At 54.1% G+C, this 26149-nt stretch overlaps 1 protein-coding gene across 1 annotated transcript; it reads left to right on the plus strand.

The window, feature by feature from the left end:
• On the plus strand, positions 1-26149 carry MYBL2 (MYB proto-oncogene like 2). Its single transcript, XM_069548605.1, has 14 exons — positions 1-286; positions 3842-3935; positions 7816-7887; positions 8706-8798; positions 8953-9173; positions 11411-11573; positions 15587-15874; positions 18706-19116; positions 19530-19669; positions 20952-21051; positions 22418-22531; positions 23860-23952; positions 24874-25023; positions 25618-26149. The coding sequence occupies exons 1-14, from the start codon at positions 267-269 to the stop codon at positions 25744-25746; spliced, it is 2088 nt and encodes a 695-aa protein (XP_069404706.1). The 5' UTR covers positions 1-266; the 3' UTR covers positions 25747-26149.

Consider the following 26149-nt stretch of genomic DNA (forward strand, 5'->3'; position numbering starts at 1 on the left):
GGCCCCGCCCCGCGCACCAGCCCGCCCGCGCGCCTGGCCCGGGCGGCGCCGGCGCGCTTGGCGGGAGATAGAAAAGTGTTTCTGTGAGCGCCGGCGGCGGCCGCAGTCCCCGTGAGCAGCGGCCGGACCTGTGGTCACGCTGACGCCTCGCCACGCGGCCCCGGGGCCCGGAGCGGCCGAAGCAGCTCGCACCCTGACCCCGGCCCGGCTCCCGCTCCGGGCTCGGCCGGCGGGCGGGCGAGCGCGGCGCGGCCCGGGCCGGGGGGATGTCGCGGCGGACGCGCGGGTGAGCGGAGCCGGCCGGCGGAGGGCCCTTCCCCCCTCCCCAGGCGCCATCCTCCTCAGCCCGACCCCCTCCCCGCACCGCCACCCTCGCCGGGGCTTTTCCGATCCCGGCCCGGCGCGGTTGGGGTCGGCGGAAAACTCAGGTGTCCCGCGTCGCCTGACGCGGGGAGGCGTCGAGGGTGCGCGCGAAGCCGGGGAGCTCTCGGGGGCTCCTCGCTCGGCACCCCCGGGCCTGCTGGGCCTCGGAGCTGGGGCGAGCGGGTCTCCTGGGACCCGGGCCAAGCCTTGTATGATGTCATTTTGTCTCCCGCCTAATTGCGGGGTGGGGGTGGGACGGTGGTGTCAGCTGGAAGGGCCTTTACCGGGGAGGGAGGCGACCCCTGGAGAAGAAAAATTATTTTCGAAGTCGCGGTGAGTGGGAGGCGAAAGCCTGGAAGACGCTTGTCTTTGGAGCCTTTTGGGGGGTCTGGTTTTGCCGGTGGGCATTTCTTAACATTCGGGGAAGCACGGAGCACTCCCGGCTCTCTCCCCTGACCTAGGAGGGTTGCTGGGGCCGGGAGGGACTTTTTGGTCCCTCACCACCTGGGCTCGGGGCCTTAGGTCGGTCTCGCTCCGGAGACCTTCTTCCTGTCCTACGCGCGGGGGTTGGGGCAGCTGGGGTTGAATGCAAGGGGAAGAGAGACTGATCTGTGCCAGCAACCCCTGGGGCGGAGGCAAGAACTGCAGTCTCCATTTTACTTATCCCCCAGAGTTTGAATGGCAGAGACAAGCCAGAAATCAGGTCTGTGGGTTCCATGTTCCTGTCTTACACCTGTTCCTTGAGTGTCTGAGTTCTAGGCTTTTCAACCAGTCTGGGAGTCACACTACAGAACCACAAGGGGTTCTGACCTGTTCCCTCCCAGGATTCCTGTATCCATACCAAATAGCCTGAAATATCTCGCTTCAGGTGATGTTTGCCTTCACAGGCTTCTCAGCAAGGAAACATCTGATCCCTGGGAAGTCATCAGGCACAGGGTGTGTCTTCCTCAGGCCATGGTTTCTCAGAGCAGCTCCAATTCCCAGGAGTTATTTTCTGGGCAGGCGCTGGTCAGGCCCTGAATTTCTGGTTCAGGAAGTGTTCACTCCAGGCAACAAACCCAAAGCCCCTGAAAACCCCCAGGTCTTCTACCATCTATGCCCTGGGGCTCAGTGGAAGAATCCCAGCTCCCAGGTGAGGGATGGGTTCTGCATCCTGGAACCCCACAGCATTCAGTTTGATTCTTGGCCACTTGCTGTAACTCTCTTCTGCACAGTGCCCTACTTCCTGCTCAGCTTCTGACTCACCCCAACTGGAGCAGAGCCCAGCACATGGAAGGGCATAGAAAGGGTGTGTGAGACCTCCACGTGGTTACACTACTGACTTAGCCTCTGCTTTTCCTGCTGGGATTATCAGATGAGGACCTACAGGTGCAGGTTAACCCCTGCGAGCTTCGTGTGTGCGTGCTAAGTCGCTTCAGTTATGTCTGACTCTTTGCAACCTTATGGGCTGTAGCCTGCCAGATCCCTTTGTCCATGAGATTTTCCAGGCAGGAATACTGGAGAGGGTTGCCGTGCCCTCCAGGGGATCTGCCTGACCCAAGGATTGAACCTGTGTCTTTTATGTTTCCTGCATTGGCAGGCGGGTTCTTTACTGCTAGTGCCACCTGGGAGCTCAGTTTTCACATCTATTAAATGGGAATAATGAGAATGCCTGTGAAGCAGACAATCATTACTGTGATGGCGATATAAGTATATTAAACCTCACGGAATTGTCCCAGCCGCAGTACTGTCCGCATTAAATAGAGTATTCAAGCTCCAGAGGGTGTTCACACAGAAATCACTTTGTCCTTGAAGGAACATTTGCTGAGCTTCTGTTAGAAGCTGGGTGTCAGAGAACCAAAGATAGTTTCTGTTAGAACAGAGGCCGGGGTCAGTTGATGTTAAAGCCACTTCTTTCTGTTATTAGTATCTTGTAGAATCTCCTATTTTGAAATGGTGGAGTACTCCATGAATTGGGTTGGGAATGACGAGACAAGGTTGAATTCCAGCTCTCATGACTGGTGTTGGTGGGTTTAGACAGCATCTGTCCCTTCCTTACCTCATTCTAAAAGTTGACTTATGTTAGCATTTCTGATCAACTAAGAGGCAGCAGCTTTGCATGTTTATCAGTCATTCATTCCTGTATCTGGCCATTTCCAGAGCAAACATTTCTTAAGGCATTTTGGTGCCATCCTCCAAAGGCAGATACAGAGGTGAAGGTGACCTCTGTCCCGGTTGTCAAGGAGATAGGCATTTGCAACCTAAGGGCCTATGTTATGAGACAGGAGGATTTCCAAGGCGCTCTGGGGAGTGTGGGAGTGACTAGGGAGATGCTGAGAAGGGGAAAGGAGGGTGGCTGCAGAAGGAAGTCCTCTTCCTTCTTTTGATACCTGACCTGTGCTTGGAGACTCATAGACTTTTCCTACGTAAAAATGCATGCCTGAGGAATGTCCCTGACAGGTCCGCCTGAGTTGGGAGGGTGCTCCAGTGAGTCCCAGACATCCCTGGGCGTGGATAGCGTGATCTTCATTTTTGTAAACATTATACCACGTAAATAGGAAGATGTTGGAGTGACTTAGAAAATTACTTATTAGAAAATAAAAACATTCAGAATTCAAAGTTGCTTGTACTCTGATTTTTTGCTCCATAAATTAGGCCCGTGTGAAGGCAAAGATTGAGAAGGGGTATGCAAAAATGCACATAGTTACTGAGGTAATATATTTTCTTTTTTAATATATGTTTATTTGGCTATGCTGGGTCTTGGTTGTGGCATGCGGAATCTCTAGGAACTCTCACTTGGAGTATGTGAGATCTAGTTCCCTGACCAGGGCTCGAACCAGACTCACTGCATTGAGAACATGGAGCCTTAGCCACTGGACGACCAAGGCAGTCCCTGAGATAATGTATTTTAAATGGTTTTCTCAGATAACCAATATTTCTTAAAATCCTGGTGCATAATGATTACATACATCTTTGACTTTAATCCTTAAAATACCCATGCAAGTTAAAGTTTTATTACTGAAAAGGAAACATGAAGTGGGTGTCTGGTGTTGAATATCCTAATATTCTTGGTGAAATCTTTTTTCTTTTAGCTTTTGAAATCATAAGGGTGTTAGTGAAAAGACAAGAATAAAGAAAAAAATAGACCATAACTCTATTTCTTCTTTTAATATTTATTTTAGTTTATTTCCTTGGCTGTGGTTGGTCTTAGTTGCCACACGTAGGATTTAGTTCCCTGATAAAGGATCGAACCTGGGCCACCTGCATTGGGAGCTCAGAATCTTAGACACTGGACCACCAGGGAAATCCCCATAACCCCATTTCATCAAAAACTTTTTAGAAAGGGGGAGGGTGGAAGCACCCACATTTGTGCCTACAGTAGAAGCCCACCTCCCTGAAACCTTTCCCTCAAGGTCACTGGCCTCTGTCCACACTCTGTCCATCAGGTGGTAGCCCTTAGAGACACATATCCTTGACCTTTGGCTTTTTTCCCCTGCAGTGAGGAGCTGGATGAGCTGCACTACCAGGACACAGATTCAGATGTGCCAGAGCAGAGAGACAGCAAGTGCAAGGTCAAATGGACCCAGGAGGAGGTAAGTGACACTGAGGGGCAGTTGCGGGGGATGGAAGTGATGGAAGCTGTGGGGGCGGCGGCGGGGGTGGGGGCAGATGGAACTGAACCTGGGGTGTGTCTGCCCCACCAGTATGATGAAGGGGAGGCGCTGTTGAAGGAGACCAGTGGGCCCTCTTTCTCTCTGATGCTTCTCAGCATTCCTATACCCTGTCAGTATTGACTCTGGGAGGGATGTGTCTCTCAGGAGCAGCAGTTGCTGTCTCTGGGAAGCTGGTGTGTTCTGCATCCTGAACTTTAATTGTGCCGCTTGTCCTGTAACTGCTGGGTGGATTAGCTAAATCTGCCAACCCCTACTTTATTATCATTTAAAAAAATAATAATTGTATTGTGGTCAGTAATACCAAGCTCTGAATTGATTTTCTTTTTATTCTTTAATTGTGTTTATGGAGTGTATATATATATGTAGTCAAATGCACCTTTTTAAAGTGGACAGTTCCATCACTTCTAATAAGTGTGTGTTACTTACATAAGTGCCATCTTGATTATTCCTGGAAGTTCCCTTTGTGATTCATCTTTCCCAGCTCCGGGCAGTGGCCCATCCAGTCAGTGTCTCTGATCTTCTTGCCTGTTCTCAACTGTACTGTAAATGAATTCACAGAGCTATACTCTTTTTCTTTCTGGTTTCTTTTGTTCAGCGTAATGTTGCATGATTCAGTACTTTGTTCATTTTTTCTTGCTGAATAGTATTCCGTTGTATGGATAGCCCATGGTATGTTTCACTTGTTGATGGGCATTTTGGCTGTTTACAGAATTTGCCTATTGAGGCTAGAGCTGCTATGAAAGTTCTTGCCTGAGTATTTTTGAGTATTATGTTTTCATTTCTGTAGGCGGGATACTTAGGGATGTATCCCTAAGGGGTAGGTATATGTTTAGTTTTATAGACTGTCAGGTCTTTTTGTAACTTGACTGTACCATGTTAAACTCCTATTGGCCTTATCTTTTTACTCTGCCTCTGTTTTCCTAGATGTGTTTAGTTGTGAGTCTCTTCCCCCTCAACCTCCTCTTAACTTACTGTTTGAGTTGTGAAACACTCTTAAATCATAAAAGATTTTTCTTCACAGGAGTGCTAGGCCAGCCTTTTCTGTTCATCCCGCTGTAGACCAGGGTCTATATCCTGCTCTTGTGGTCTTAGGAGATCAGACAAGGTGGGGTCCCTACCCCAGAGCATCTCTCTCTGCCTGGGATGGAGAAATAAGACCACACGCAAGGCCCGTGGACGTGCTGTGGCCATCACAGCGCTGGCAGGACCGACGTTCTTTATGCCCACCGTGGTGTCTCCTGTCTTACACTAAGCCTCCTGGACCTAAGAGGTGCCTGTCATTGTCTTAAATGCCTTTAGAAGTTGAGTTTACTGTTGTCTGAGAGGTTAAGGAACGCTTCATGGGCGAGGATTTGGAAATTCAGTGGTCAGGGAGGTATGCAAAATGGTGGGTAAGTCAGAACAGTAAAGGGGTTGTAGGTGGGAAAAGGCAAGTAGAGGGGCCCTGGTGTGGCTGGAGGGAAGGATCCTTGAAGAGTTTTTGAAAAGGTTGATTTAGGGAAAGATGGAACAGAGTCCAGGGAGGAAGGCCGTGAAGCTTGGGCTCAGAGATGGAGGCTTGCTCAGCTGGCAGGGAGAAGCCAGTGACGATTTTTAAAGCAGATGAATGATGTGACCGTAGCTTCAGGGAGCTGGTCTACTGGATGTGGGGTGGATAAGAGATCTGGGGCTGCCTGAGGCTGAGCAAGCAGGGAGGGGCGCTGCGTTGTTCAGACAGAAGATGGCTGTGGCGGGATGAGGGCAGTTCAGGTAAGAGTCGACAGGTGGAGGGGCCCACAGGGCCCAGGAGGAATTGGAGAGTGGGGAGTTGTCCACCCCCGTTGTCAGGGAGGATGGTGGTGCTGGAGATGGACCCAGGGGACATGGGCAGAAGGCAAGGGTTGGCCTGACCAGGTGGGATGGGCAGCAAGGGAGGGTATGGTGTCCGGAGCTGACTGTGTGGACGTGGGCTGGCCCCACAACAGGATTTATGGGGACTTTGTCCAGCTGGTGCTGGGCTGTGGCCAAGCTGCAGTTGAGGGTCTGGATGTCTGTGGTGGCATTTTTTTTCCTCCTGCCCGGGAGAGAGAGTGTGTGAAAAAACACCTAATGTTAAACCATTGTAACTGTTCTCAAGTGTATGTTGAGTACATGAAGCGTATTCTCACTGTGCAGCAGATCTTTGGAACTGTCATCTTGCAAAAAAAGCTGAATCATTAAACACTAATTTTCCCCATCCCCTCCCCCTAGCCCTTGGCAACCACCTTGTTTTACTTTCTGTTTTTGATTTCTTTTTTTATTTGGCTGCCCTCGTCTTCGTTGTAGCACATGGGATCATTTTTTCGGTGCCACATGCAGGATCATTAGTTGCAGCATTTGGAATCTAGTTTCCTGATCAGGGATTGAACCCAGGCCCCCTGCACTGGGAGCACAGTCTTAGCCACTGGATCACCAGAGAAGTCCCTGGTTTTTATTTTTGACTACTTTAGATTCTTCATATGAGTGGACTTAGGCTGTCTCTGTCCTTTTGTGTCTGGCTTATTTTGCTTAGCATAATGTCCTCAAGGTTCATCCAGGTTGTAGCTTGTAACAGAATTTCCTTGTTTTGAGGCGGAATAATATTCCACTGTATGGATAATACTACATTTTCTTTATATGTATAAATTAAAAAAAATAAGTTTGGGGGATTCCCTGGCCATCTAGTGGTTAGGACCCCAAGCTTTCACTGTGAGGACCTCAGTTCAATCCCTGATGGGGGAACTGAGAACCTACGAGTTGCAGGGGGTAAAAACAGTCAGTTTGCTCTAGGAATATTTTACACACAAACAGCTACAACTGTTGAAGTACAATCCAGTGAGTTTCAGTGGATGTGCTGCCGTGAAACTCACAGCAACACCACCTTGCTGGGTGTTCCCATCACCCCAGGCATCTCTTGCTCCCTGCTGTTCATTTCTTCCACCCACCAACCAACCCTGACCATGGACACCACTGACTATCTTTTTGTCCCTATAGCTTTGTTTACCTTTTCTAGAAGTTCCTCTGCACAGAATTAAGCAATGTGTACTCTTCTTATGTATGACTTCTTTCTCTCATCCTAATGATACTGTGATTTTAATGTTGTTGCATGAATCAATAGTTTATATTCAGGAGAACGAGTTTATGTTCAGGAGAGTGTTCTAACAGATATGTTTTTCCATTCCAAGTGCCCACGTTTCCCTGTCTCCAGGGCTGGGTCACTGTCGTCTCTGGCCTGGATGCCTGTAATGGCCTCCTATCCTCCATTCTGCCCTCCTGCAGCCCTTTCTCCTGCAGCTGCCAAAGTGAAGTTCACAACAAGCACGTTGGACTGTGACCACCTGTCAGTGGTGATGCTTCAGTGCATCTGTGGCCTTGCGTGACGCAGAGGCCTGAGTCAACCCTGCGTGTGCTCTGATCCCCGCCGCCCCCGCCCCCACCCCCAAATCCTCTTGCCTCCCTGTCTCCTGCTTCCTGCAGCCTAGCCTCACTAGAGTTCCTTGGAGCCTGTCCCTTGGGTCCCCCATAGGCCTCATTGTCCATCTCTCCATCCCTGCAGCACAGAGTGGCCCTCCTTTTGTTTGCAGGAGCCTTTGATTAGCGTCTGCTTCCCGCTAGACTTTAAGTCCCCAAAGTTGAGCAGCTCTGATGCTGGCGTGCCTGGTGCACAGTTAGATGATCACTTCATCACGTGAATGGATGAATAAGGCTGTTCTCTTTGTTGGAGGGAGGGTGGGTCTCAGTCCAGAGCAGCCGCTTTCTGCACGCGTGTGAACTGAGCCCTCTGTCTTCCTGGCTTTGGCAGGACGAGCAGCTGAAGGCCCTGGTGAAGCAGTTTGGACAGCAAGACTGGAAGTTCCTGGCCAGCCACTTTCCCGTGAGTGCAGCCCCTCTGCCGCCCTCTCCCCCGGATAGGGAGCCTGGGAGAGACTTGGTGTCAGGGAGAAGAAAGGAGAATTCCTTACCAGGCGCCCCCGAGCTCTCCCAACAAAACAACCTTCCAGCCTCCTGAGGCCCTTTCTACCCAAACTGGAATCGGGGCACCCTGATGTAAGCGTCCCCACGTGGCAGCCTCTGGGTGCCTGGGGGCCTTAGGCTCCATGATCATGCGTCGTATCAGTGGCATATTTGCATTTCTTCCTGCAAGTCACTGACGAGTGGCTGCTCGGTTTCTCAACCGTGAAACTGAACCTGAGAGGAAATGATGCTTGAGCAGGCTTCATGGTGAGGCCCCCGCAGAGCTGACCTGAGCCACCATGTCCAGCATCTAGAGCCTCCTGGTGATGTGGCTCCCCCTAGGATCCCCCACCCCCAGCTCTGCAGGTGGCCGACAGGGAGGGGATGTGGCAGGAGCTGCTGTTGGCTTTCCTGGCTCATCAGGCAGCTCGGGGACCAGGTCACCAGACCCTTTGGCCCCATTCCTCACTCCCTGTCCTCTACAGGGTCTGAAACCTTCAGGGAAATAGCCCCTCTCAGAAGCAAGCGAGAATCCCTGATGTAGCCCGCAGGCTGGCACAGGGCAGTTGTGGGCAGTGGCTCTGCACAGGGTTCTGAGTTTGCCTGCTTCCATCCAGGCCCACTTGTAGCAAAGGGAACCACAGTGTCCTGGACCGTGGGTGTGTAGTGTGTGGGGGTTCTGGGAACGAGGTAGGGCCACAGGCCAGGAGTTCTCAAGGATGCCTGTCCTTTTCCCAGAACCGCACTGACCAGCAGTGCCAGTATCGGTGGCTGAGGGTCTTGAATCCAGACCTCGTCAAAGGGCCATGGACCAAAGAGGAGGACCAGAAGGTAACGCCTGGGCCTGAGCCTGCTACACCGTGGCATTCACGCACACCGGGGGAGGGGGTCAGGAGACTGAGGATGACATCCCACTGGTGGGTGCTAGGGTGGGAAACAGGGGGTGGGGGGGGTCCCGCTGGCCTCACAGCGTCTTTCCCCCAAGGTCATCGAGCTGGTCAAGAAGTATGGCACGAAGCAGTGGACGCTGATTGCCAAGCACCTGAAGGGCCGGCTGGGCAAGCAGTGCCGTGAGCGCTGGCACAACCACCTCAACCCCGAGGTGAAGAAGTCCTGCTGGACGGAGGAGGAGGACCGCATCATCTGCGAGGCCCACAAGGTGCTGGGCAACCGCTGGGCCGAGATCGCCAAGATGCTGCCGGGGAGGTGAGCCGCCCGCTGGGGCCGGTCAGGGCATCCCCTGGCCTTTGTGGGGATGTTCAAGGCCTAGTCCGATTTCTCCGGTGGTGTTTACTCTTCCCAGAAGAAGAGGCCTTCAGATTCTTGCCTCGGGCGGTGCAGGGACCTGGCTGCTGGGAGACTGGAGCGGGGTGGGGCGGGCCTGGGGGCCTCCTGTTCACGGTGCAGGTTCTTATCTGGGCCCACTTTTGGCTTCGTGCCCTGGCCATGGTTGCACGCGTTCTAAGTCACTGAAGTCATGTCCTGACTATTTACGAGCCCGTGGACTGTAGCCCACCACACTTCTCTGTCCATGGAATTCTCTAGGCAAGAGTACTGGAGTGGGTTGCCGTGCCCTCCTCCAGGGGATCTTCCCAACCCAGGGATCAAACCCGTGTCTCTTGGATCCTCCTGCACTGGCAGGCAAGTTCCTCACCACTGTGACACCTAAGAAGCCACGTGGCTTGGGTTGCCTGGTTTTTTTTTTTTTTTTTTTTTTTTAATAAAAGAGAGTAAGTCTCATTCCTCCTGGTCTGGACGTCCAAAGCACTGCTCTGTTTTCACTCTACTCCTCACTGGGCCTGGCCGCTCCAAGCACTGGGTCTCTCGAGGTTCTGCAAGGAGAACTGGAACAACTTGGGACTTGGGCTGCAGTCTTGCCAGATCGTCCAGGGTCAACCCCAGTCTCCCGAGTTGCTTCACACAGTTGCTTCTGGAAACTGTAAAAATCTCTTATTCACCACTACCATCTACCCTGCTCTCTTGTCTGTGTACTTGTGTGTGTGTGCATGTGTGTGTGTGTGTGTGTGTGTGTGTGTGTGTGTGTGTCTGTCTGTGTGTGTGTGTCTGTGTGCGTGCGTTGACCACCCCGTATAGCACACAAGATCGTCGTCGTTCCCTGAGCAGGGATTAAACCCATGCGCCCTTCCTCAGGAATGCTGCATCCTAATCACTGGCCCTGTCCATGGGCATTTCTACTTTGCTTTATTTCTAATCTTTTCTTTACGATGGCATTGTGGTGCCAGGGTAAATGGCATGGAGGGAAAGGAGATAGAATACCAGATGGCCTGTTTTCCCTGGAGTCTGAAATACCTGTTTCCAAACTCAGACCTAAGTGTGTTAATACTTTTGGTGCTTCCACTAACCCTTGGATGGAGACTCTTCCCTGTGTGGCCAGCCTGACCTCGCTGATGCCATAGCCTCACCTTGATCCGCAGTCACCCTCGCTTGCCTGTCGGGCTTTGCACTATGCTCTCCTCCCGCCCACAGACATGGAGCCTGGACGCCCCCTGCCTGGTGCCCACTGTGTAGCCAGCTCGCTCTCACCGTTTGGTTTTTGGTGGGGAATGTTTCCTCGGGGAAGGTTGGTCTGTCCTTCCCGCCTGTGGTGAGTCCCTGGCCACCTCCGCGTAGTGCCCAGACCCTCCTCTGAGACTGGTGGCCTATTCAAGCTGTTATTCTGGTGGAAAAGCACTCAGCCCAGAGCCCCAAAGAAGGCACTGTCCCTGTGTGTCCACAGTTGTGCACTGCTGCGACCCGTGTGCGCTGGGGCCGCTCACACCGACGCCGACGCGTGCTTCCGCGGCCCGTGCTTCCCTGAGTCTTGTCCCGCTCTCCTCTGCTGCTCTGTCCTGCTCTGCTGCGCACCCATCGGCCTCTCTCCGTCCACACTTCCTGCGCTCCTGTACCACTGTGCTACCCTCCCTGCCTTTACGTGTCACTACTCTGACTTAAGTGACAAGTGATGGAGGAGGAAGTGATCTAATTTTCCAGATTAAAAAGCCAAGGCTCAGAGTAGTCAGCAGGAGACCCTGTGTTTTCTTGCTCTGCCCTCTCTGGTCATTTTCTATCTATGGGAGGTGATCAGGGCTCATGTTTGAGATCCCCGAGCCTCAGGACATGGGCCAGCAGCCAGCAGCTTGCTTCCAGTTTCTACAGATGCCCAGGGAGCTGGGAAGGGTCTGAGGGTTGCCAGGACACTTAAGTGTTAGGATTTTTACCCTGTCGGCTGAATAAGATGTTTGCTTACTTCGCAGAGATGTGTGGAAATACTCTGTAAATCATGCCAGGCTGCAGGCATGTCAGACTTCATCTTAGAGCCCTTAGAGGTCCTCAGGTTGAACCCTCCTTGACAGAAGCCAGAGCTCAGCTCAGAGAGGCTAATTATGCACCCGGTTGGGGGTGGGCCACTGAGCTGGGGTCAAAGGTCCCATTGGCCCCTGCAGGACAGACAATGCTGTGAAGAATCACTGGAACTCCACTATCAAGAGGAAGGTGGACACGGGAGGCTTCCTGAGTGAGTCCAGAGACAGCAAGCCCCCCATGTACTTGCTGCTGGAGCTGGAGGACAAGGACGGCCGCCAGAGTGCCCCCTCCTCGGAAGGCCAGGTGAGCAGCGGGGAGTGGAGCTCGGGAGGGCTTGGCCACTGCGCTTGGGGTGCTTGGGTGGGTTGGCTTGATTTCACATGTATCTGATGCCATCCCATCAACACCTGCTCTTCCCTTTTCCCCCGTTCCCTCGGCTGTTCTTTGATCCTGCAGGAGGGTCTGTGGGGCCACATGTCTCTCACGAGGGCCTTTCCCCGTGACACTTGTGTCCACGCTTGGCACTCACCTCCGCACAGAAGCAGGATGCAGAAGCCAGTGTCAGGGAGGGGGAGGCAGGGAGGCCTTCAGCCTCCCCTTCACCATCAACGGCTTCCTTCCCACCTGTTGCTCTCTCCAGCTTTTTCATAGTAAAACATACGTGTACTTTAAAATCAGATGTGTCAAGGTGCAATCACAGTAAGATTCATCGTTTCCTGTGGAGGTCAGGACCGAGACAGTCATGTCGCTGCCACCACAGTCAGAATGCAGAATGTCCCCATCACCCCCCAGGCTCTTGTGCCCCTTTCAGCCCAGAATTTCCCATCCTTAGTCCCTGGCACCCTTCATCAGTTTTTTTAATCTCTGTAATTTTCGAGAAAGTCATAAATGAAATCGTATGGTGTCACTTTTATAGTTGTTAACATCTCACATCCCTTGTGGCTCAGCTGGTAAAGAATCTGTCTGCAGTGCGGGAGACCTGGGTTGGATCCCTGGGTTGGGAAGATCCCCTGGAGAAAGGCTACCCACTCCAGTGTTCTGGCCTGGGGAATTCCATGGACTGTGTAATCCATGGGGTCCCAAAGAGTTGGACACGACTGAGCGACTTTCACTTTGACATCCTACACCCTAGGGCACACTTTTTTTTTTTTAATTGAAGTTTCAGTTCAGTCGCTCAGTCATGTCCAACTCTTTGCGAGCCCATGGACTGCAAGCACGCCAGGCCTTCCTGTCCACTCCCGGAGTTTGCTCAAGCTCATATCCATCGAGTCAGTGATGCCATCCAACCGTCTCATCCTCTGTTGCCCCCTTCTCCTGCCTTGGTAGTAAATGTTGGCACATGCATTAAACAGTATATCCGTTCTCTCTGGAAGTTGGGATTTATAGGCTCAGCCTTGCGCCTTACAGGCTTGTTTCTAACCCTACAATGATCATTGTATTATTTTTGAAGCACGGAGAAAGTTTATAATTGCAAGCTTGACCAGTGAGGTAAATCCCATACACAGAAAAGGTGAGTGTTTTCTGGCAGGCAATTTAGCAAAATGCATTCAAGTTTCTAAAGAATGTGTCTATCTACCTCAAAGAACTTCTTAAGAAAGAAGTGAGCAAATGAGCAGTGATTTAGTTACAAGGACAGTCAGTAAAGTTCTGTTTCTAACAACAAAAAGTCGGTCGTTAACCTTAGTTAAATAAATTACCAGCATAATAGAATCATTAAAATGACAGTGGAGAGGAGTGGGTGAGGCTGGACCTGTGAGGTCCAGATCCAGGTCTAGGCGCTCCCTGGCGCCAGTGGGGCCAGCCCCCAGACACACAGCGTCAGGGGGTGTTTTGTGTAAGGTTAGAACTTCAGTCGCTCAGTCCTGTCCACAACCCATGGACTGCAGCACACCAGCTTCCCTGTCCATCACCAGCTCTCGGAGCTTATTCAAACTCATGTCCACTGAGTCAGTGATGCCATCCAACCATCTCATCCTCTGTCGTCCCCTTCTCCTTCCGCCTCAATCTTTCGTAGCATCAGGGTCTTTTCAAGAGTCAGCTGTTAGCATCAGGTGGCCAAAGTATTGGAGTTTCAGCTTCAGCATCAGTCCTTCCATTGACTATTCAGGACTGATTTCCCTTAGGATGGACTGGTTGGATCTTCTTGCAGTCTTACAAATGGGCTTCCCTGATGGCTCAGTGGATAAAGAATCTACCTGCAATACAGGAGACATAGGAAATGTAGGTTTGATCCTTGGGTCAGGAAGTACCCCTGGAGGAGGAAATGGCAACCCACTCCAGTATTCTTGCCTGGGAAATCCCATGAACAGAGGAGCCTGGTGGACTCCAGTCCATGGGGTCACAAGAGTCAGACATAACTTAGCGACTAAACCACCCGTTTTACAAACGTCATTTTCTCCTGTCATTATGTGTGTACAGACCTTCGCCTCATCCTTGAATCGGTCATGCCGTCTGTCGTCTCTTGTCTTGATGAGCCTCTCGTCACCATGTATGCTGCAGTGGACATCACTGTTCACATCGCTTGTACGTGTGCCTTTTCGTGTGGGGGAGTGCTTAGTCGGACAGTGTAGACATTTGAAATTTTCCTAAAGTGAAAAGTGAAAGTCACTCAACCGTGTCCAACTCTTTGCGACCCCGTGGACTCTACAGTCCCTGGACTTCTCCAGGCCAGAATACTGCAGTGGGTACCTTTCCCTTCTCCAGGGGATCTTCCCACCCAGGGATTGAACTCAAGTCTGCTGCATTACAGCGGATCCTTTCCCAGCTGAGCCCCAGGGAAGCACTTTCATAAGGCATCGCCAGACTCCCACTCAAAGGGCAGTGCCATCCTGCTGTAGCAGAAAGTGGAGCTGCCTGTGTTCCCACACTGGGTCACAGCTGGCTCAGATTTTACAGAATGTCTTTGCCAGTTTTATGAGCAGCTGTGCAGTATCATTGCTTCACTTACATTGCTTTTACTAGTGAGGTTGACCATTTTCTCTTTTTTTAATTAATGTTTTATTTTATTTATTCTACTTTAGCCACACTGTGCAGCCTGCAAGATCTTAGTTCCCCAACCAGGGATTGAGCTTCTGCCCCTGCATTGGGAGTGCAGTCTTAGCCACTGGGAGCCTCACGTGTGCTGGGTTCAAGGCTCCTCGGGCAGTCAGGTCAACATGTCAGAGCTTGTTTCCAGATTCTTCCAGGGGAGCTATTGCCACAAACAATCTTCCTCTATTTCTTTTTTCTTTTCCTGTCACAAAATTAGTATCCACTCCTTTTTCAAACCTTCATTTTGAAATAATATTAAACATACAAAAAAGTTGCAAGAAGAGTGCTCTCCTATACCCTTTACTGGGTTCATTAAATTTTAATATTGGTCAGATTTGCTTTATGTTTCTCTATGTACATAGATATTTTTTAACCTGAGCTATGTGAGATACATTGGTTCCATACATTGTGCCTTTTATCCCCTAATACTTGAGTTGTATTTCCTAAGAATAAGGACATTCACCAGTGTACCTTGAGTACACACTTGGAATTTAACTACTTTAGGAATTTTAACTAATCTTCCATCCAGTTTCCATTTTTTTCCTGCCCATGATCCAGTCCAGGGTTAGACACTGTTTTGTTGTCCTGTCTCTTTCATCCGCTTTAGCCTTTCATGGTACTGATACTTTTGAAGTATAAGCTTAGGCTTTGTTGTTGTTGAGCTGCTAGGTTGTGTCTGAATCTACGACCCCATGGACTGTAGCGCACCAGGCTTCCCTGCCCTTCGCTATCCCAGGATTTGCTCAAGTTCATGTCCGTTGAGTCGGTGATGCCATCCAACCGTCTCATCTTCTGCCACCCACTTCTCTCCTTCCCTCAATCTTCCCCACCATCAATGAATTGTCTCTTCGTATCAGGCGGGCAAAGTATTGGAGCTTCAGCTTCTCTATCAGTCAGTCCTTCCAGTGAAAATTCAGGGTTGCTTTCCTTTAGGATTGACTAGTTTGATCTCCTTGCTGTCCAGAGGACTCCCAAGAGTCTCTAACTCCACAGTTCAAAAGCATCAATTCTTCAGCACTCAACCTTCTTTATGGTCCAACTCTCACATCCATACCTGACTACTGGAAAAACTATAGTTTTTGACTAGACGGACCTTTGTCGGAAAAGTGATGTCTCTGCTTAGGTATGTTATAGACCGTCTTTCAATTTGGGTTCACTTGAGTTTCCTTATCAAGTGCTAGGGTTGATAGACTTCTGATAAGGTTCAGATGGTGCATTTTTGCTGAAACAGGGCACAGTTTGTATCTCGTAATGACAAACTCAGACTGCATGCCCTGTGTCCCCAGGGAAATGTCGTGACCAGCTGGCCTCCGGCATTCCCTGCCCTGAAGGAAGAGGAGAGCAGTGAGGAGGAGGTCACAGCGGCCGCCCCCGCCCAGGAGCAGGAGCCTGTGCCCACGGAGCTGGACGGAGTGCGGACCCCAGAGCCCCTGGAGGACTTCCCCAAGCGTGAAGACCAGGAAGGCTCCTCGCCGGAGACCAGCCTGCCCTACAAGTGGGTGGTGGAGGCTGCCAACCTCCTCATCCCGGCTGTGGAGTCCGGCCTCTCGGAAGCCCTGGACTTGATCGAGTCGGTAATGTTGGTTGAGGGACTTCCCGGTGGGCCCTGAGCACCCCTGTCAGGGAGCACTCGTCCCCCTAGACAGACGTCCTTCCGTCTGCTCATCGTCTTGCTGGTGTGGCTGAGCCGATACTGAGCACCCAGCCAGGGCCTGGCAGCCCCAAGAGAGTGGCTGTGCCGTCCCTGTCTTCAGGGAGCTCCTGACTCACTCGTGAAGCCCGGGGTGGTGAGGCATGCTCCCCAGCGGAAGTGGGGGACAGAGTCCTCGGGGGATGGGGAGGGTGCTGGTCATAGCAGCACCAGTGCACTGGTGTTCATGTAGCGCCGACGGTCGGGTTTCCTGGAGAGGACCCCGGGAAGGGCAGGGGTCTGGGGCTGCAACGGTGAGTGCGTCCCAGTTTCTCAGGGAAAGCCACACTGGCTGTGGGCTGTGCCCCTTGGGGAGGGGCTCTGGTGGGGGCTGCACTTCTTGGTGTGACTTCACAGCTCCATCCGCCAGGCCTGAAGTGTGGAGTGGGTTTCAGGAGGTGGTGGGCAAGAGGCTGGTGACTAGGGGGGCAGAGGCATTCAGTGGGCAGCGCCCACACAAGCCTTCCCACTTAGGCTTCCTCTTATTAGCTGAGAATAATGATGCTGTTCATTGAACATCTGCTAAATGTCAGGCTGTGGGCCTAACATGTAGTCCACATGGTATCTTGGGAGGGGTATCTTTTCTGTGTTTTTGTAGATGAGGCTCAGAGAGATCAGATGGTGTACCCAAGGTCACACAGCTAGTAAGGGGCTGAGGTCTTAACCATCGAGCCCAGTGTCCTGCCCAGTGAGGGCTTAGACTGTGAAGTCAGTCTCAGGGGGCTGCCTGCTCAGACCCTCTGGCTCTGGGTTTCCCCTCTTGCCACAGTGGCAGGAACTCTGGTGTTTCCTCCACCAGAATGGATCTCGCAGTTAGCTGTGTGTGTCGGTCTGTTCAGCAGACTACCCGAGGGCCGGCTGAGGTGAGCGCTGCCCGCCCTGCTGGAGCCTCACCGGGTTGCCTGGGGCCATCCTCAGACTCCTCTCAGGCACCTGTCACGTCCCAGTCCTGGGGCTCCTTCTGTGATGACGGTTTCTAACCCCGGAGTGCCTGCCACACGCCAGGCTCGCTACTTGCTGCCTCTCTGTATGCTCTCAGTCCTTTAACAGCCTGTGAAGGGGGTTGGTGGTGGACTCAGCTCAAGCTCAGACAGGTTAGGAGGCTTATCCAGAGTCAGAACAGCTGGTGAGTGCTGAGCTCGGGCTGACTCCACGATGACCTTCAGCGACTGGTGTGGGGGGGGGGGGCAGTCACAGTAGCTGTAGAAACACTGCCATCGTCCCCTGGGCCAGTCATTGGGGCGCGTACTTGGGCCTGTTAGATGCTGTGAATTCCAGGGGCCCCTGCAAGGTTGGCGTTCCATGCTGGGAGGTGGTCCTGGAGTCAGCACTTCCCTGAGCTGCCCTCCACCCTCAGGAATGAACTTCCCAGGCTCTTGCGAGCCCCAGGGACCAGAAATCACCACTGGGGTTCCTGCCCATTCAGAGCCAGATGCCCAGGGACCAAAGTGGCGACTTTTGTCTCCAGAAGCCCTAGGGCTAGGTTGTCATTAACTGGACAAAGGCAGAAAGGACCCAAGCGTTCCTCTCAGAATTACTCTTAGGAACTTAGTGACCTTGGGAGGATCATACTCTCTCTGACTTGGCTGCCTTGGGTTGCGAGGGAGAGGGTAATACTCCCTCAGCAGGGTGGGTAGAGGGTGGATACAATTTAGTTGAAGCACCCAGTGAGGTGCCGTGATGTACAGGCTCATGGAGCCCAGGGCCGCCTCCTGTCTGGGAACGTGGCTGGCAAATGAAGACCCTTCATCCTGCTCACAGCCTAGGGCCTAGGTCTTCACTTCCAGGTGTCTGTCAAGAAATAAAGAAGGTTTATGTCCAAGATGTTCATAAAGAACATCTGTTCTTAATCTTTAAGAATTAGGAGGAGCCCAAATGCCCAACAGAAGGGGACTGAGTAATGTATATTCAAGTGATAGGACATTTTTCAGCTGTAAGAATTATTATAAAAGGTAATGTTTTTGCTATAACAACAACTAAAGTCTACTGATGGTAAACATTAAACTTTGGTAATAGAATGAGGTGCCTGCATTATTCCAGCTCTACAGAAATTTTAAATGGAAAAAGAAGCGAAATAGAAATGATTTGTATTAAAGTTAGGAACGTTGAAAATACTAAATATTTAGGGACACAGGTAAGTGTTAATTGATAAAGAAATGCATAAAGATGGTCAATACTTAATTTCGGCAGTGGTTTCCTGCATGCAGGCAGAGGTTTGCCAGGTAGACCTGGAGCTTTAGTGATAAGGTTTTATTTCTTAGGCTTCTTGATGGGCATATGAATTTTCTTTGTATTTTTTTCGGTGTTTTTTGTGTATCTTAAAAATGCATAGCACATTTTTTTTTTTTTAATAACAGCAAGCAGCCATGTGCATGATAGGATTTCAGTTATGTTTACAAATACAGATACACAGACATAGAAGAATCGTTGAGGAAAGGCAAGGAAGAGTTAAGGGTGATTGTTCCTGGGCTGTGGAATCAGGGTGTTTTGTTGTTGTTGGTTGTGCCACGTGGCATGCGGGATCTTGGTTACTGACCAGGGATTGAACCCGTGCCCCCTGCAGTGGAAGCGTGGAGTTTTAACCACGAGCCGCCAGGGAGGTCCCTGTGGGATCATCCTTGACGCTCTGATATTTTCCAGTAGCACATGAGCCCTGTGGTTTATCGACCGCTGGGAAAGCCAGTTACTCCTAACCCCGCCCCCGTCTCCGGGCAGGACCCTGACGCGTGGTGTGACCTGAGTAAGTTTGACCTCCCTGAGGAGCCGTCAGCTGAGGGCAGCCTCGTGGGCAGCCCAGGGCAGTCCCAAGCCTGGCAGCAGCAGCCCGCGCCGCCCCGGCCGGCTGCTGCTGCCGCGCCCAGCGTGACCGAGTACCGCCTGGACGGCCACACCATCTCTGACCTGAGCCGCAGCAGCCGGGGCGAGCTGATCCCCATCTCCCCCAGCACTGACGTGGGGGGCTTGGGCGTGGGCACACCGCCCTCCGTGCTCAAGCGGCAGAAGAAGAGGCGCGTCGCCCTATCCCCCGTCACGGAGAACAGTGCCAGCCTGTCCTTCCTGGACTCCTGCAACAGCCTCACCCCGAAGAGCACGCCCGTCAAGACCCTGCCCTTCTCTCCCTCCCAGGTGCGTGCACCCCACCCCGACTGCTCACTGGGAGCGGATGACGGTCCCCTGCTGCCCAGTACAGGCCATTTTCTGGGTGTCTGCTGTGTGCAAAGGCCCTGTGCCCAGTGCTGGGGACGTGGGACCCCAAACCAGGTCTGGCCCTGCCCTCGTGAAGCTTAGGAAGACCATTTCAGAGCTACCTTTTTTTTTTACCTTCTGAAAAGAAGCTGCTCTCAGACAGCCAGCCTGCTTTGCCTTAAGTTCACGGCCAGCAGCACATGGGGGTGGGAGATGGACTCCCGTCAGGCTGGCAAAGGGAGGATTGGGTGACGCCAAGCCAAGGGTCCACATGGACCTGCATATCTGTCCTGGCCTTTGCTCTCCGGCCCTGAGCTCATCGCCTCATTTGGTTTCCTTTGTCGTCCTGGCAGTTTTTGAACTTCTGGAATAAACAGGACGCACTGGAACTGGAGAGCCCTTCGCTGACGTCCACCCCCGTGTGCAGCCAGAAGGTGGTGGTCACCACGCCACTGCACCGGGACAAGACGCCCCTGCACCAGAAGCACGCTGCGTGAGTGCCAGGCCTGCCCTTGCACCCCCAGCAGAGACCGGCTCTCTGGGCGAGGGACGCCTTGGGAAAACACCTGGGACTCTTGTTTCATGAAGGCAGCCTCCTCCTGGTCATCACACCTCCTTCATCAGTGTAGTCTGGTGCTTCACTTTTGTTCTAATTCTTTTTTTTTTTTCTTCTTGTTTTGTTCTTTTGGCCACATGGCTTGCGGGAACATAGTCCCCAACCAGGGATTGAACCTGTGCCCTCCGCAAAGTGCAGAGTCCTAACCACTGGACCACCAGGGAATTCCTCTTTTTTCTTTTTTTAATTTGATGGTTTTCTAAATTCAGAGATTAGAAATGTGGAGAGTCCACCTTGCCACGAAAAATGTAATGTTTGCGTCATTTCTGTAAGTTCCGAGTGCAGATCCACTGTGCTTGAGCAGCTCCACGGGAAGGACACAAGGCCCCCCAGTTCTCTCCATTTTCTGGTGCTCAGGAGGGACGGCTGTGTTCCACCTTCAGGCCTGTACAGGTGGCTTACCTGCTTCTGTGGAGGTGCTTTCACAATAAGTTTTCTTCCTTGTATCATCATGACCCTTGAATTCCAGGTAGAGTTGCTTAACTGCTCTTCGGCTCGTTACATTTGCTGGGTGGGGGAGAAGCATTGCTATTTATATTTCAGGAGTCAAGCTGTAGATCAGGGATCCACTCAGGAATTTTAGTTCTCATAATGATAGGTGATTTCAGATAAGCTGTATGGATCCCTTGGTCAGAAATCTGTCTTTCAACAAGTGATCTAAAATTTAACATAGACGGGTTTCTTGAGAAACGATTCTCCTGTCAAGTCACTAAGCTCTTAAACAGACAGCTGGCACCACAAAAGGAGTAGCTGCTGCTTCTCCGGAGAGACGGGGAGGGGTGTGGTCTTTCTTGGTCTTCCTCGCCTGCCTCTCCTGCTGGGGTTGCAGTCTGGCCACAGGCCACCTTGTTTTATGGAAAATCCTAGTGACGGCAACATCTTCAGCCATTCTTCCATCCATTCGGGTCTCCTGGACTCCCTCAGGCTCTTCCTATTCTTTGCTGTTTTTGAGGACGGCCCTTCCTCTCTGTCCCCGGAACTCCCCTTGCAGATGGGGAGGTGGGTGGGTGGGCGGGCAGATGGGATGGGAAGAGACCACGTCTGGGGGCTGCCTTTCTGCCGCTGAGGCCAAAGGTCAGTTGGGGGTGTGGGAGTCAGGAGCAGCCCACAGCCGAGCCCCCCAGTGCCATCGCCCAGCCTCCTTCTCCGTGCCTGGCAGGTTTGTAACCCCAGATCAGAAGTACTCCATGGACAACACTCCCCACACGCCGACCCCGTTCAAGAACGCCCTTGAGAAGTACGGACCACTAAAGCCCCTGGTAGGTGGTTCGGCCAGTCCTCCAGCCGTTTATGATCACTCGCCCTGTCCTGAGATCCCATTAGCATCTCCCGACTGCCTTCAGAAGTTGCGATTCCCTAGTTTGATAAACAGGGCCCTGTGTTAAAATGAGTTACCAGCTCTCCAGATGTCTCCAGAGCAACCACCATGCAGGCGGTCCTGGCTGGTGCCGGAGCTACGGCGGCATCCCAGTGGACCTGGGGGTGGTGGAGGCTGACGTCTGAAGTGACCGAATACTCAGCTCGTGGCTGTGCCGGGCAGAACGTGGGCAGGCTTTGGGATGGAGAAGGACGTACGTGGGTGCTGCGAGCTGGCTGAGGAAAGCGGTGAATTGCTTGTCAAACCCAAGGCTGTTGACCAGCTGCCTGTCAGTGGGCTGGAAGCAGCTGGGCAGTGTGCAGACATCTCCTGGGTTGCTTTCCCCGCAGTGTGAGGATGGCCCTTCTCCCCCAGCTCCTAGTTCATGAGATGGTCCTGCTTTACCCCAGGGCAAAAGAGAGGGCTGGCGCCCCGGGTTTTCTGAAGCAGGTCGTTTCTGAGAACCCAGCCGCAGGTGGGAGAAAGGCGGGTCACGGAGAAGAATCCCTGCAGTGACCTCCCCTCCCAGCTCACCACGTGGGGCGCAGGTGGGGCTGTGGTCTCCCCGTCCTGGCTTGGAGCTGGCAGAGTTGCCCTGGGCCAGCCACAGTCAGTCCGGCCCTTTCCTGACTTGGACTCAGCTGCCAGATACTGAAATGTCTGTGTGCTCTCGGGACACATCCAAGAGGGCAAGTCCGACCTTGGCAGCGATAATTCAAGTACACGGGGCCTTTTAGAGTGACTTCTCCGGTTTCACTGTGCCCTACATCCCCTGGCCTCTGCCACCTGAGCGCCCAGGCCCAAGAAAGGGATGTGGAACCAACACCTCTGTTAGCATGGGGCCAAGGCAGGGAAGAGTTGGGCTCTGAGTGCGTCCGGGTCCTCTGTTGGTGTGGGGCCGAGGCGGGGAGGAGCTGGGCTCTGAGTGTGTCCAGGCTCTGAGCTCACAGCTGTGTGGCCCTGGGCTGTGCTCTCAGCCTCTGTCTACCCAGCGGAGGATGCCAGCTGGTTCCTTGGCCTGGATGAGGGTGGCTGTGATGAACTGGAGTGCTCCCAGCCCTCAGGGAGCTGAGGCCAGTGTCCCAGGCAGGACGGTTAATGGCCATGGACACTGTGTGTGAGGCCAGCATCCCGGCTCCAGGCTGCCTCCGGCATCACCCAGGGCAGCGGAGGTGCGGCCGGGTCTGCCCTGCCGCCCCCATGAGCAGGCTCAGCGCGAGTCCTCTGGCCTGGGCGCAGAGCCTCACCCTGGTCATCCCCGCCCACAGCCCCAGACGCCCCACCTGGAGGAGGACTTGAAGGAGGTGCTGCGCTCTGAGGCCGGCATCGAGCTCATCATCGAGGACGAAGTGAGGCCCGAGAAGCAGAAGAGGAAGGCCGGGGTAAGCGGCTGGCCGGGCAGGGGGCAGCTGGGGAATGCACCGGGGGTGGCGGGGCAGGGGAACAGGCACCAGGGGCAGGGGGACGGGGGCGGCCGGGGAACAGGCACCAGGGGCAGGGGGACAGGGGGGCGGCCGGGGAACAGGCAGCAGAGCAGGGGGCGGCTGGGGAACAGGCACGGGGGCGGGGGGCGGCCGTCCATTCCTACAGCCTGGGGGTCCATGAAACTGGCCGGCGCAGCTGCCTGCCATCCTTCCTTCTCCCCTTGAACTGGTGCCTCAGTTATTCCGCGTTGTTTGGACCCTCCTGAAGTGGGCTCTGGGCCAGGCGGGGTGGGTAGAGCGGTGATTAAGACCCAGAGGGGGTCGCTTCTGGAGTTCAGTGGGCAGAAATGGCAAACACCCCCAGTGACTCAGCAGCATTCGGGGACAGAAAAGGCCCAAAGAGGATTTCAGGGGGCATCCTTCAGACGAGCCGCCAGCCGGCTGTCAGCTGTCGGCGCAGAGTGAGGAGGTGGGGCCAGCCAGTTCAGGTGAGGTGGGAGCGGGTGGGGACACTGCTCCGGATGGCGGGGTGCAGAGGCCGGGCCACGCTGGACAGACCTGTCCCGCCCCCGGCCCACGTGGTTTCCTGACTGCAGGCGGCTCTGTGTCTCCTGTTTTGAAGCCCCTTTGTTCCCAGGGCTCTCCTCTAGGGAGAAGGGAAGGCGGGAGTGGGCCAGAGTGGTGGGTGGCCAGGCGGGGAGGGGACCCTCCAGCTGGGCCCCCTGGTGTGTGGGCAGCTGTGTCTGCAGGTGGTTCCCAGCAGGGGTAGCAGCTGTTGGGGGCACAGGGCTGAGTTCGGGGACAGTTGTCAGTCTCAGAGGCCCTCCCTGGGGTCAGAGCTGCCCCTGATCTGCTTATAGGAGGCGCGGGGCTTGGGGGCTGGGCATTCCCATAACAGCCTGTGTCCCACGGGGTTATGTGTCTCTGTGTAGCACCCCGGCTGGTGGGTGTTCTAGTGGTAACTTGGCTGTGTGGGTGTTTAGTGTGGTAGAGACTTGGGCTGCGCTTGGTCCCCTTGGGGATGAGGTTGGGTGGAGGTGGCCTTGGTGTCCTCCATACCTGGTGAGCATCTGGCAGGACAGGCTGCCCTGTGGACAGAGTCTACGATGGGGCCAGTGTCCTGGGCCCCCACGGCTCCCCCAGAAGACCCTCTCCAGCCGGGCCTGCTGCAGGGCTCTCCCTGCACCAGGGCCTGGTTTCTGGACCAGGGCAGCCGGGACCAGTGTCATCAGGCACTGAGGGTGACGGGAATTCAGGCGTGTGCCCTAACCACCACCTCTCCCCAGATGCGGCGAAGCCCCATTAAGAAAGTCCGCAAGTCCCTGGCTCTCGACATCGTGGATGAGGACGTGAAGCTGATGATGTCCACGCTGCCCAAGGTTGGTCAGGGGTCTGGGAGAGAAGCCGTCCTGTGAGGCCACTCCCTACTCCCCACCCAGCTGCAGGAGGCTGAGAGTATGGAGTCCCCTTGGGGGGCCTGGGCCTCTGGAGCCCTTCAGCCTGGAGAGCCCTGGGGGTGGAGTCGGCGGGGCTTCCCTGTGCCGGGCTCAGCGGGGAGGAAGGGGGCAGGTGGCACTGGGCATTCCCCACTGGTCGACCCAGGCGGCCTTGCTCTGGTCCTTACAGAAGGCTCGGTCGGCAAGCACTGATGGCGAGCACTTGTTGGGCGTGTGTGTTTTCTGAGTCCCCAGCTCCTTCCCTTCTATTGCACTGCTAGGGAGGACCCGGAGATGATCAGTGAGGTGCCTTGGGGCCCTGCCAGGTGATCGAGGCACCTCTCCCCTGGCATGGATGCCGCCCTATTCCCAGGCCAACCTCCAGAGGGGGCTACTGCTTCCACAGAGCCTGGGCCCCAGAAACCATGCCGGGCAGTCGATCCCTTGCAGCAGGCAGTGAGGTGAGCTTGTATCTCACTGGTGGCCGGTGAGGGCTGTGGAAAGGCCACGAGACAGATGACTGCCTGGCAGCTCCTACAGGTCCGCCTGCCACTCAAACTCCTGGCAGAGAAAGCTCCATCTAATGAGGCATCCACGCCAGGCGGGAACTTTGTGCACTCCAGACAGACCCTTGGGGAGTGAAATAACTAGTGGAAAGAAAAAAAGTCAGGTCAGGTGGTTAAATGCAGAGGAGGTGGAGTGGAGGGCCTGGTCTCTGGCGTCTCTTGAGCTGCCTGTGCCTCAGGTTCTTGCCTGTAACAAGGATGCTGAGCCCAGCAGGCTGCTTCAAGGGTAAAGGCCTGTCTGGGAGGCTGCCCAGGCCTGTGGCAAAATGCTGAGCCTCTGACTTGGTTTTGCTTTCAGCCGACCAGCATCCTCGCAGCGGGCTCCTCGGGCCTCACCCTGTCGGGCAGCAGAGAGGACAGCAGCCTGCTGAACGAGGGCTTCCTGCAGGCCAAGCCCGAGAAGCCAGCAGCCCCGAAGCCCCGGGGCCACTTTGCAACCCCTGCCCCCGTGAGTGCTGCCCCTCAGGGCCTCGCTCTGCGCCCTCCACACCCTAGGGCCTTGCACCGGCTTTGCCTCTGCCTGATGCCCTCCAGTGGCTCTGCTGACTGGTGAACGTGGGCTTCACATCTCTGTCCAGATGCCACTCCCGCAGGGGACCTGGGTACCAGAAATCCCCCTCCGCAAAGCTGCTCCTTCACGATGTGGTCTCACTCGTAATTAAGACATCTCCGTGACTTTGTCCTTGAAGGCAGGGATCCCCTGCCTGTTTCCCCAGCCATCTGCAGTTGTCAACCCCTCTCTGCTGCTCTCCAGCCTGCAGAGTTATAGCTTTTTTCCTCTCGTGGGGGCTGTCCACATGGTGGGCATGGGGGAGGATGGGGGCTCATGTTCTGGTCCAGCCTCCTTGCTCTATCCCTGAGGATGCCCAGAGATGGCATTAACTCCCCAGGTCCACCAGAAAGGTGCAGTGAGCACAGATTGCGACTTCTAGAGGGAGGGAGTGTGATAGAAAATGTCCCCACCCCTCCCCAACCAGGGTCTCCAGGCTTCCCTAGGAGCCCCGGCTGCTGCCTGGATGGTAACCCCCTTTCCTCCTCCCAGATGACCAGCGCCTGGAAGACGGTAGCCTGCGGGGGCACCAGGGACCAGCTCTTCATGCAGGAGAAAGCCCGGCAGCTCCTGGGTCGCCTGAAGCCCAGCCACACGTCTCGGACCCTCATCTTGTCTTAGGGGCTTGGCAGTCACGAGCCCGTTCTCATGTTTACAGGGGGCTGGGGGCCAATTCTGGGGTGTGAGTGGGAATCACACTCAGACCACCTGCAGGGAGCCTGCTGCCACCAGCCCCTCCCAGACTGCTCAGGTGGGGACAGGCAGGCCCACCTGCTGTCCTGTCTCCGAGCCCGGCTGCAGCTGCGGGCAGTTCCTGGTGCTAACAGAACAAAGTCCCACCTCTGAGCTGGCCTGGCCCTCCCCGAGTGCCACAGGGAGCCCCTCAGCTTCTCCCGAGCCCTGGCCAGGCCTGGCCTCATCTCAGACCCCTGTTTAGGACAGGGGACCTACCTAGCCAGCGTGCTCCTTCCTTCAACTTGTTGGTGCATTTTCTTGAAAGAATAAAAGTTGTCTTTCTCCTGGG

This window comes from Ovis canadensis, chromosome 13 (assembly GCF_042477335.2).
Source record: "Ovis canadensis isolate MfBH-ARS-UI-01 breed Bighorn chromosome 13, ARS-UI_OviCan_v2, whole genome shotgun sequence".
In the NCBI taxonomy this organism is placed as follows: domain Eukaryota; kingdom Metazoa; phylum Chordata; class Mammalia; order Artiodactyla; family Bovidae; genus Ovis; species Ovis canadensis.

Excerpts from the sequence above, each read along its gene's own strand:
- MYBL2 (XM_069548605.1), top strand. The coding sequence starts at position 267 with ATGTCGCGGCGGACGCGCGG. Across the intron at positions 9,174-11,410 it reads GCCAAGATGCTGCCGGGGAG|GACAGACAATGCTGTGAAGA; the intron begins GTGAGCCGCCCG and ends TGGCCCCTGCAG. Across the intron at positions 15,875-18,705 it reads CCCTGGACTTGATCGAGTCG|GACCCTGACGCGTGGTGTGA; the intron begins GTAATGTTGGTT and ends GTCTCCGGGCAG.